Source organism: Fulmarus glacialis, unplaced genomic scaffold, assembly GCF_000690835.1.
Source record: "Fulmarus glacialis isolate BGI_N327 unplaced genomic scaffold, ASM69083v1 scaffold3704, whole genome shotgun sequence".
In the NCBI taxonomy this organism is placed as follows: Eukaryota; Metazoa; Chordata; class Aves; order Procellariiformes; family Procellariidae; genus Fulmarus; species Fulmarus glacialis.
Genome location: NW_009209820.1, coordinates 29,466 through 42,180, shown reverse-complemented (window position 1 = coordinate 42,180; position 12,715 = coordinate 29,466). Strand labels below are relative to the sequence as shown.

The window sequence follows — 12,715 nt, the reverse complement described above, 5'->3', positions numbered from 1 at the left end:
TTCAGCAGGTTCAAAAAGGGATTAGACACACTGACAGCTGTCCATGAGCAATGAATAGACAAGAAAGTGCTCTCTGACATCTGTAACATTGTTGTGGATGCTGGGTGGTGTGAGGGGTTTCAGTTAAAGATTGTAGCCTGGATTTTCTACTGTTACTGGATAGTTTTGCCTGCTGCAGCTGGCAGAGAGAATGTGGGCCTCAGCGGGCCCTTGGTCTGATCTAGTGAAAGCTTGGAACTCAAAATAAGTCATGTCTGTCACTGGAACTTGACTGCTTATTTTAAATCTCTTCTGTTTTCACTTGTGGCTTGATCAGACTGACTCATTTGAAATTGTGTGTTGTAAAACTCCTTCACTATCTTACATGTAATATTTAAACTAGTTAAACCCCATGTTAATTGCAAAATAGATGTAAAATACCCTCCGGGAAGGACAACAATCAGCCAAACATAAATGTAGATATTATACCAGTGTTATTTATGTCCTTCGTGGGGTATTTGTGTTGATGATGATTGATTAATCTCTGAATTATGCTGTGATCTTTCAGAGTTAAGTAATAGTACAATTATATATATTATACACAGAGTATATATTATACATGTTATACTGTGCAAAGCTTAGTCTCTCACTTATAACTTCTGGATTATTAACGTATTTGATTCTAAAACTTGCTTCCCAGAACTGCATGTGATCTATCAACAGCACCTAGCAGTTACAGTTCTGAAATAATGTTACAACTTTCTGGGGAAAAGATAATCCTCATTTACTGATCTAAATATTAGACTACACAGTATTGTATTATATTATTTAAAAGTTATATTCTGCTTAATAAAGTACTTTAATCTGACAGATTTACTGTCTATGTGATTTAGGGCCTAGAGGAGGGAGTATTTTGGTTTTTAAGGGATGGTTATCATTTTGAGCTTGTTCAAATTTGGATTCAAGCCAGTGTAGTTTATCCCTTCCCCTAGGTTGGCTAAGCACTAGGTTACTATCATAAAACAAGCTTTTAAAAGAAAGGGGAGAAGCTTCTGTAAAGAAGCTAGTGATTATTACGGATTACTAGTCATGTACAAAACCTAATTACTAACTGCTGTGGATGGGTCTGAATTGCTGGGATATGCAAAACTTGCAAACTGAAATTTGGTGGTTTGCATGCACTATAAAATATTATTTGTGGATGTGAGTAGGGAAAAAAAACAAAATTCAGTGGAAACTAATAAAATTCTTTCTGTAATTTTCAGTAGAAGTTTTGTTTTTAATCAACTCATTTAAAATGTAGAACGAGTCTTTCAGTGGTAGCCCAAAGGCTAATTTAGTCACAAACAACTAGAGTATAATTTGGTTGCTGCGTTTTGTTATTCAGGAGATGACAGAGAGAAGTAGTGTATACCTGCAGGAGGATAATTTTCTGTTTGTTTTATAGCCATAGGTATTGTGCTGAGAGAAGTACAAAATACCTCTCATAGATCTGCATAACTATTTTGCTGCTAACAGTCCAGTGATTCTTCTCCTTGAAGGGAGATTACCTTCAAGGAGTATAGGATTAGTATAGTAACACTCTCATTATACAGATTTAGCTGTTCTCTTACAGGGTCAATCATTTAGATGATACATTGATGAGTAAGGTATTCACATTTATACTTTAAGTAAGATCAAATTTGCTTGACATTCATTCCAGACAGAAGATGACTGGTCAGTGACTGGTACATGCATAAAAGCAAATAAATGAAGTATACCTTGTCATGGTGGACTATATAAAAAACATCCTGTGTAGTGAACTGCAGGGTGAAAAGTAATACTGGGAAAGATGTGCAAGTATTTTGTCATCTGTGATATTTCTGGATTTGGATTTTTTGTTTGTTTCGTTGTGGTTTTTTTTCCTTTGCTGTTGGTACGTTTTGTAAATTGTGCAGTACATTAGAACTGGGATTTACTGAAATATCAAATTCTATTGGTTTTATTCCCTTCCTAAGAAATTTACTTTACAGGTGTTTATATATACCAAGTATATTCCCATGTAGATCTAAAGATCTAGACACCTTAAAGGTATGCTCAGCTGTTCACTGCTAACATGTAACCTTGGATTCGCCAGAGGCTCTTAAGAGTTACATATGTGGTAAATACTTGAGGCATGCAAGTGCCTCAGAATTCTCTTGAGCAAATATTTTTAGAAACAATATGGCAAAAACGCTGAAAAGCCATTTGTTTTATTTCTGTATGTCAGTCGTCTCACTAAAGAAAGTTTCCTTCTGCTTTACAGGGGTTGTGCACTCTTAAAATTCAAGTCAACCATCTTGAACTACTCCGACTGACATACCAGTAAAGTTCACCTTCAGACACTAACTTAATCTGCAAAGTTACATTATGTGGAACTGCAAAACATCATGGCTTTGCTAGGATAAGGCTTGGAATAGTTCAAACCAGCAGACTTGAATTTTAAGTGCATTTGGCAGAGAACTTACTTTTTTTTTCCCCCCAGCTTTGATACTACAGAACATTCAAAAAGACATCTTAAATTTCACTAGTTCTTTAGTATCGGTACAGTTTTAATTCTTAATTGCCTTGTAAATGAAATACTCTAATGCTAGGATAAATCCCTTATATATGGGCTTGCTGAAGTTTCAGGGGGCTCCCCTTGATAGCTGTGTCGCTGCTCATGTGCTGCAGGCACCCTGTATTCTGTCAGCCTGTCGAGGAGGCTGTCCTCTGAGACCTCATTTTGACCAATTGTTTCAGAGACTTTTCTTTGTTTTAACACTGTCCTTTGCTCTGCTTTGTAGGAACTTGTCTAAATCAGAATAAACTGGTGTGCTTTTGTTTGTGACGTTTCAAAAGCTGTGTTCTCTTCCTTGTAGTAATGTATGAGGAGAGGCAAAGAAGAAACAGTAAATCCTATTGACAGTGGAAGATTGGGTTTTCATACCACTTAGTACTACCAGCTGTATGGCTAGTGTCTGGTTACGGAAGAGCTACTTGATGAGGATTATGAACATTACTTCAGTGTTGCTTATGTTACTGAAGTTTTGGTATTCAGCTGACTTTTTATTGTTCAGATAAATGTAATGAAACCAGTTTGTATTGGACGATTGTTTAATTTGTATATACTGTTCTCCAAACTACTGCAATGTTCTTAAAATAAGCGAAGTTCACATACATGTACTTTTCCCGTTGGTGTGCTTCTAATAGAACTCATTTGAAAGCTCTTTTTTTTTAAAAGGGGGTACAAAGTTGTGTATTATCATAACTTATATTCATAGTTTTTTCCTAGCAATATAACCTTACTAAATACCTTACAAATATTTACATAGTTTAGAGGAGTTGCTTTTCTGCTTCATTTTGAAGAAAACGTGTGTTATTTACTCCTTGTATAGGAAAGCACTTCATAGGATGAAATCCCAATCAGTTTGTGCTTTTGGCTTGGGAGGGTGCTATTAGAAAGCATGAGTAGTAGGAAATAGCATACGGTTGAACTACATCTATGCTATATTCTACTTACAGCAACTTGGACTATTTTCCTAAAGATTTTCTTTATTATTTTGGAAGTCATAAAACCTGTTCATTCAGTAACAGTCCTGATGATTTCTAGAGTCTGATTCATGTAATCTATAAAATCACATCTTGACTAAAGATTTGCTTAAAAAAAGGATTAAGTAAAATGAACTCTCAAACCATGACAAAGGTGAGTATCTGAATTGTGTAGATATTCAGTTGAGAATTCCCTTTGGTTTTCATGAGATAAGCTTGTATCAGAATTTAGGTAGAGATGCACACTGGAATTACATGGCATATCATTTTGTCCTCAAGGAGGTGCTGTTTATTTTCAGAATTAATGAGATAATACTTAAGCCTAAATCTTCCTGCTTTTGCACCTGTCGTACATTTCAATAAATATTGAGCCTGAGGACATGTGGACTCCCAGGAGTGCTCTCAAACTTACTGTAATTCAGAGAAGTGCATGTTTAGAAGTGCAGAGGTAGGGGAAAAATAGTTGGGTATTTTCTAACTGACCTTTCACCAGCTGTTTGGCTTGCTGGTTTTGTCTGAGAAGCAGCCAACACAGTTTTGTGTAATGAAGCTGTTGCTTATTTGCCCATGATTTGCAAGATGTCAAAAGCATGACATTTAATTCTTCTGAAAGTGATGATGACTTTAGCTGCCTTTCTTTCACTTTGAGTAATTGGCCTCTCTTTTTAGACACTGTAATGTTTTCAGTTTTTCCCAAAATTTTCATGCAAGTTCTGAGAATTAATTTTGTCACTTCCAATCATGAGAATTTGGTGAATACCAGTATTTGGAAGCATTGCTCTTTCCGTCTCCTGGCACCAGTCTCTCTGGGATAAATATAACCCGAAACAAGCAAAGGACATCGGAAAATAAGTAATGCAACTTGTTTTTTCAAAATATAAAAATGTTGATACTTGGGGGGGAATAATCAGCCCCACTTTGTCATTGGGTAGAGCAGCTGAGAACAGTCAGTCTATACAGGATGTAAGTATTGACTTGAATGAGACCAAATTCTTCAAGCACTTTTCTTGAATAAATTTGCAAATCTCAAAATGGTAGTTTGCTATTTGTAAGCTATCTAGCTCATTTACTTAGTAAGTTCTTTTGTGCTCAGTGGTGTTACTATAGTGAATAATCCATAGCTCAATTTAAGTATTCTAGATAGCTCAAACTTGTCACTGTCAGTATTACAGCTATAGAGAAGTGTTTCTATGTGTCTGGGTATTAGGCTGGAACTTTAATCATTCTTCCTGAAGTAGAAATTATTTCCTATCAAAACTTGTCTCTGCATTGATTTTGTGGGTTTTTGTTTGTTGTTTTTTACCATTGATAGTTTCATTTTAACTTCCTCTGTCTCATACACGATTGTGAATGCCACTGAAAGTGTAGGTGTAAAGATGTTTATGAACACCAGTGGATTTGTGATCTTCATTTAGTTGTAGAAATAACACATATTAGTTGGTGCATCATTTTTCTCCTGTTGCCACTGTTTAGCCTTGAGACTTTAATACCTAGAAAAACATAAAAAAAATAAAGCTATTAATGATAACAAACCACCACTGCTTTGCTAGTTTGAAAGTTTATTTTGTTTTTATATTAAATGACTGAATTTTGTTGGTGTTACAGCTAATAAAATTCACCATAATTGCTTCCAATACACAGTAGGAATGTAAGCTTCCGTATCTTCCCCCCGTTCCCCCCAACATCTCTGTCTCCTTCCTTTTTTACTTTAATATTTACAGCAGAATTGCTGCCTTTAATAATTAGGTCATGTATTTGACAGTTGCACCTAAAGTTTCGACATACACCATGAAATTCTCTACTTATATGTATTTTAAGTCTAGGAAAAAAAAAGTCTCTTATAATGACAGCTCCTGAGATAGATGAATTATACAAACTTTCTTCTTCCTTATTCCTCATCAGGAAGTATTGACGAAGATGTTGTGGTGATTGAAGCATCCTCCACTCCCCAGGTCACTGCTAATGAAGAAATAAATGTTACCTCAACAGATAGTGAAGTGGAGATTGTCACAGTTGGTGAAAGCTACAGGTGAGACTTGCATCTCTTTGTATTAATACAGTTTTGCTTGACTCCAAGTTTGTCACAAGGCTCTGTATCATTAAAAGCCTATAAGGTAATGTCACAGAAATTCTAACCAAGAGGTATAGTATGCATTTTTTATTTAAAAAAAACAAAACCAACCAACCAAAAACCAAACCAAACAAAAACAAACAAACCAACCCACAAAACCCCATACAACAAAAAAACCCAAAACCCCAAACAAAGAAACAAAGGAAAAAAACCAAACCACAGCTTTGCCAAAGCTTGACAATTCAACTAATCTGGAATTGTTGAGGTGGTTGTAGTTATTTTGACTGATGGGCAGAACTTTGGGGAAGCAAAGCTGTACAGTGAGTTCCTAGAGAGGGCAAGTTTAGGCTGAGCTCATCTAGGGATGAGCTGAGCATTTCTCAGGAAAGCATCCTACTCTCTTGAAGCTGCTGCTGTGTATGCTTTCCTGTTCTTCCATGCCTCTCTGGAAGTTTTGTTCCATATTTGTCAAATTTTGCAGAATCTATTAAAGTGGAGTTCCTTGAAGAAGAAAACTTGAAATTGTCATGTGCATGGGATTGTTGGAGATGGCTGCCTATTATGTATGTTTTCATATTTGTGAACATGAAGGCAAAATTATAGAATATGAAGAATGACTATCCATTTTTTATAAAATAATGACAAAGGAACAATAGACAGTAAATTATGAAAACATTCCATTTGTTTATCATCAGATAGTTTGTGCTTTCACTAATGCAATTTTAAATTTAAAATAACAAACAAGTTTTCCTGCAAAAATCACTTTTATTGGAATAAATACCACATTGAATAAACCAATTTTATGTTTAAGACAAATGTATGCATAATGTAGATTTCATGAACACTTGGAACTAACTAAATATTTTGTTAAAAACTGACACACAAAGGATGTCATACTCACAAAAATATGCACCCCGAATCTATAGCAAAAAGGAATTGGGGAGAGATGAGAGAAATCAACATTTTAAAAATTAATTTCTTCAACAATATGTGTCTTTATATTTCCTTCTGTTTAAAAGAAAACAAAATCTGCAGAATCAACAGATGCTGTCTTGAGGTGATTAGAAGCATGTTTCTAGAAATAGTTGATTTATCCACATGAATGTATTTGTTGAGAATAGTCATTAAAACTCATGAAACAACATGTATGCTTGAAAAGACGTGAGCTAGATCAAGTTCATGCTTTAGCTTCTTATAACTTGCATGTAAAGTTTTAAAAGGTAAGAAATTAGGCTAGATGAAAGTGATTGTGCTTACAGAACATTAATTCAAACCTGATTAAAGACAGGTAAGATTCTTTTAAAAAATAAACAGCTTTCTCTCTTCCTAGCATCAATAAGAAATGTTTTGTATAGTAGCCATAAAAGACTTGAAAAAATTACTTCTTTCTTCCCTTACCTTCTGCAGTGCTACCCCCAACAGCAGCAGCAACCCCCACCTCATTTTTATTGATGTCAGTGGTGTCTTTACTGGTGACTTAAGTGAGAAGGAGATTGAACCAAGGGCACTTTCTGGTGAATTTAAATTTTTGGCCTGTTTGGTTTGTTAGACCTTCTGACATGCAGATTTCTTAAAGGCATTTGATTATTTATCTTTTTTAAGATCGTAACAGAATAGTCAAATTAAGTTTTGCTCTTTAACTATTTACTGTACTTGCTCTCAACTGTTGAGAAAAGACATCACTGAAAATGTTCAGCTGAAAACTTCTTGAGAAGATTAAAGAAATAAATGAGTTTTATTTTGTATTGGAAAAAGTCATGATTCTATGTTTAAAACAAAAATACAGTAAGAAAACAATTCCAGGAAGTTTGCTATGAGGAGGAAGAGTCTTAAATTCAAATCTTGAGCCTGAAATGTCAGGAACTTCTAAACTATTCTTCTATACTTTGAACATAGAGTACTTCCTATGCAGGTTTTCCTGTGTTTTAAGCATATTAGTTTTGCCAACCACAATGTAAGGAACAAAGGCAACTTTGGGACATCTAAATGATAGTTCAGTATAAAATTATAAATATAAATGCTGTAAGCAAATTGAAGGTTATTTACCAAACTCAGAATACTGTTCAGAGTGAAATAAATGGTTACTTTTATTCTTTATAACCTGTGTATAGATTAGAGAGGTTACTGTATTTTTTTTAAAAGGCAAAATTGTGGTTTTGGATGGAAGTAAAAAAAAAAGTCAAATCAGAAATGCAAAAATGAAGATACCTCTTTTGACACTTCATGGTACTGCTAGCTTTTTTCTGTGAAATCTGAGGCTAAGCTTTTTAATGCTTGTTATATATGTTGAATACTCTAGAACTAACAGTTGTATTTTTTTCAAAACTTAATTATTAGTTGAGTAGCAGTGTATAACCCCATATGGACTTACAGAATGCAAATTAACAGTGGTGAAAAAGATTGTAGATTTGAAAAAGTTTACTTAAATTCTGGAGGCTGTCACTTCGACATTTATCTTTATACGAAGCATTCTGCAAGGAAGTTGCACTTTACACCTGACAATGTCAAAAAACTTAAAATTCTGAAGTGTTAATCTTCACCTTACTAAATAAAATCTAATAGTCGGCTCTAAATTTAAGCTGTGGTAAGAATCTATGGTTGGGATATTTAAGCATGTTAAAGCTGGCTTCTCTACCTTCCTAAATGGAAGATAAAGAGCATTATTTTTTAAAAAATACTTTTAAACAAGTGGCCATGTATAGATAATAGGAATATTTTAATTTATTTACAATTTACAGTGAAACTTACTTTGAAGGAATTGATGCACTTGAATACAGGGGGTTTTTTGTATGAATGAACTTGCTAATACCTGAAGGTCAGGTAGAGTGTGCATACAAGCTTACTGGGCATTTTAGTAGTAAAGATCAGAAGGAAGGAAAGAAAATTCATTAAGTGTTTAATCTGTCTCTTCCTGAATCCTCCTTTCAGTCATACAAATTTTTTTGTGGGAGACAAGAAAACTACTGGAAGAAAGAAGGAAGCCAGCATTCTCCAGACAACACACCTGGATCCCTTAGAAACTCAAAATTTGTGTTTAAACTTGGGAAAGCTAGAGACAAAAAAAATAGTTTTGTGTTGAAAATGTTGAGGCAAAGCATCTGTTGTGATGTAGAACCAGGAGCATGTTAGTGTACATGAGATCATCTTTCATTATTATTGATATGTTGTGGGCGGGAGAAGATAGAGAATGGGTAAAGAACATAGAAGTGGAATGTTCCAAGAAGGAAAATCCTCTCAAAGAAAAAGGTAGTAATGCTGAATGGGGAGAAGATAAAGAAAAAGCTTTAGAGAGCTAGAGCTGTGCGAGAAAGGGTTTTTTTCTGCAGTGCCTTCAACCAGACTTTTTGGGTAACTCTACAGGTCCCGCCTTGCTTGTCATGACAGCAAATAGTACAATTTTGTGCTTGCTTTTAAGCTTTGCTGTCTCTTGTCTTAAGTGTAACATTTTATAGGCTTTAAGAATTCTTTTCTTTTTTCCTCTCCTCCCTTACAGCATTTATGCTGTAATGTCATCCTCCTCCACTCTGTTAGTGAAATCCTACTCTGATGATTGCTATTTTCCTAAAAGGAGATCTGATAAAACTGGCAGTGGACTCTGGAAAAGGCAGTAATGGGACACCATTGCTCAGCAATGAATACATAGTGTTTGATCCTAAACCACACGTAGTATACTTGATCAGCAGCATCAGTGTAAAATTGTCCAGTGGATAGCCACTCATTTTGCTCTTCTAGAAGTAAGGAGGAGAGTGCTCATGAGAAACACTTCCTTACTTTCATTCATTCCTGAAGAAACTATTCTGAAACTTACTAAACCCAGTGAAAATAATTTGTCTCTAGAAAAACACTTTCAGTGGGAATTGTTAAACTGCAATTTCTTTGAATTTATCCCACAACTAAGAATTGCAGACCCAAAAATCTTACTCATAATTTAAGTCAAGAAATTACCCAAAAACTTCATGACTACATCCCTTTGTTGATTCTTTTGTTACCAGAGCTTGTTGATTATTTGTCTGATTTTTATTTGCCTTGTGAAATCAAGATGCTAATGCTCTTCTGCTTGTTTTCTGAGTGGCTGCTGGTGGGATGCAGTTGATAGCATGTTGAATCCTCACATGGTCACATGCATATAGAAATTTGTCACTTTTTCTTATGTTGCACACAGTCTCAGGTTTGCGAAAATTACATGCAGAAATCCATGTGTTAGTTTCTTCCTCCATGTCCTTCACTTTGCCCAGTGTGCCATATTCTATCAAGAAATTGTTATGTACTGATGATTATTCCCTCCTCCTCCCTTGTCCATCAAGATAGGGCCACTTTCAAAGCATAGAGAAAATAAATCTTTGATGTAAAGTAAACTGCAGTCTCAAGCAGCGGTGTAGCAGCTGGAATCATAGCTAGGAGGATGAGATAGACAGTATCTATCAAAATGCTATGAAGCCTTCACTGACGGTCCTTTCCTGATTAAGAAAAAGCTATTAAGATCTGGTTGAGAGTTGTCCTAGCATTAAACGGACTAAACAATTTAGTCATACATACTTCAGAGATGGACTAACCTAGGCATTTTGAAATTACGTGGGCTCAGCCACAGACTGAATATACACAGCACCATATAGCTAACGTATCCATTAGTCATTCAGAATAATGTGCTATTTAATCATAACAAGGAAATAACTAACTTTAAGATGTTTTCAATTCAGTAGTCCTTTGTTTCCACCTCCATCTTTGCTTGAAATCATACCTCATTGAAGATTATTAGCTCACTGTACAGTTGTATGCTAGGCCTTATTTCTCCGTGTCTCTAGTTTGATGCTTTGTCATGTTGTCTGCTTGTTTTTTTTGTGCAAGAAGAAATCCAAAGAAATTTCTTGTTGTTGAATTTACAGCTTGCATTGAAAAACAAAAAATATGGATTTAGTAGGTACTGCACTAGTTTTGATATAAAGCTGGAGTTCCTGTAAGAGAAGTAAACACTGGCAATCCTGCATACCCTTCCACAGCTAACTTCTCTCTCCTTTACTACCAAACCCGAGGTGCTCCCATGAACCTTAACTCTTAGTTAACTGAAGGGGAGGGGAAGATGAAGTAGGAGGTGAGACCTTAACCTCTCCTTGTATTACCAAAGTGCACCTTGGGTCACCAGAGAGTCATAGTAAAGTTTTTAAAGGCGCTTGGGAGGTGGATTTCATTCTGGAGTGTTAGTAGGACACACACAAATCAATTTGGACATTATGTAAATCCAAACTTTAAAGAAAAGATGCTTTTTTGAACCAACCCAATCTTTAAATTACAGTGACTACTGAAGTGGAATTGAAGTGTAAGCCAGTTGAGAAGACGGCAGCAAGCATGCTTTTTGCACTACAGGAAAATATACTGAACTTTGTTAGTGAGTTACACAGAACAGAAGTGTAGACTGAGCTCCATGGTGATTTGTACAGTGGGTTTTGTTTGCTTTTAGTGAAGTCATTCCTTTTTCTTCACATTTTCCTCTTCTGAATTTCTGAAGTCTGAGTACATTGTTTTTCCAAATTGGAAAATAAGAGCCACTTGATTTATGTAAATACTGGAGAGTCAAAGGTTTTTGAGAGTGAACTGGTAAATACAATACTGTAAAAATATTTTTCCCTTAATTAAAGACAGTATCCTCTTAACTTAAACTCCAGAGCATCATTAATTTGAGGGTTTGGGTTTGTATTGCTAAATTGAATAGAATGGGTGCTAAGTGTTACACTAAAGAGATGAAACCATCCCTTTCCTTGGGTATGGTTACAGGCTTATGATTTCCTCTCCTCAAGCCACATATCATTTAATTAAGTGTTATGTAAAGCTGTGTTCGTTCTTAGAGGAGAGGGGGGGAAATAATATTCAAGAGAGAAGTCCGGAGATTTTGCACTTTTAGGACATTTTGGAAATTTAAATTAAAGTATAGAAATTATCCTATGAAAATATTCTGTCACACGTTAACATGCAAAAGATCTTAAAGTTTACAAATTTTTATTGTCTTTACACTTCTGTCATCATTCATAGATCTGCTGTTTCAGACTGCATAGGAATAGTATAGGATTTGGAGACTTCATTTACTATTAACAAAGTTAAAACATAACATCAGATATAATTGCTGCCTGACTGCGGTTGCATGGTTTCACAGTGAATTTTTTATAAGTTACCTGTATGTATTTCATAGGAACATGGTTTAAAGATGTTTAAACTCTACCTGCTGGGTATTTGCCATTATGTTATCTGGTAAAGGCTGCAGTAACGTTTTTAAGTGCACATCTAGTGAATGCGGAGTAGTGGGGTATTTCAACATAACAAAATGCTTTTCTAATAATAATTAAAAAAAATACTTCAAATAGCTTCTCAAACAGTGAGGAAAAAAATTTAATAATGGCAAAGTTTAGGTCAATACTTAAGGTGTTACTTTTTTTAAGGTCTCGTTCAACACTTGGACACACAAGATCACACTGGGGACAAAGCTCTAGTTCTCATGCTGCACGACCTCAAGAACAGCGGAACCGCAGTAGGATTTCCACAGTCATACAGCCACTGAGACAGAATGCAGCGGAAGTAGTGGACCTTACAGTGGACGAAGATGGTAAGTTGCATTGGTCTGAGAAATCTCTTCCTTCTTCCAGAAGCAGGATGATCAGTGTAAGGGGAGTGGAGTTAATTGCATCAGCTATAAAGTACCATTCGATGAAAAAGTCTCAATTCTAAACAAATTTCCAAGCCTGTCAGAAAATCCTCGTGTTGCCTTCCTTTTAAAATTAAAAGTTCAGCCATTCGCAGTTGGTCTACTAGGTTTAATTTTTCCTTCAAAGCAGATTTGGGTGTGTGTCTGACAGCTGACTCACCAGGCAGAAATTACAGAACAGGTTGGAACTACTTCTTTAAAAATATGCACTTACTTCAGTACAACACTATAAAAGGAAAATCTATTGCTGCCTATGCTTTGGAATAGTTACTGTTCTTTCAGGCCTCGGAGTAAAAATAATTTACAAAAAAAAGAAAAAAAAAAAAAACCAACCCCAAACTAGTAAAGTATGTTAGGTTTCTGAAGCTGTAACCTTTCATTGTTTCTAACATTAAAACCTACTGGCACTTAAGTTTATTCCTGCT

The 12,715-nt window shown here is 35.3% G+C and overlaps 1 protein-coding gene across 1 annotated transcript in view; it reads left to right on the top strand.

Annotated features, from left to right (window-relative positions):
• The window catches only part of RNF111 (ring finger protein 111), a 46,288-nt gene that overhangs the window by 6,682 nt on the left and 26,891 nt on the right, over nt 1-12,715 (top strand). Inside the window, exons 2-3 of the mRNA XM_009576950.1 lie at nt 5,431-5,557; nt 12,028-12,191. Of these exons, the coding sequence (XP_009575245.1) occupies nt 5,431-5,557; nt 12,028-12,191 (291 nt within the window). The remainder of the gene's footprint in view (nt 1-5,430; nt 5,558-12,027; nt 12,192-12,715) is intronic.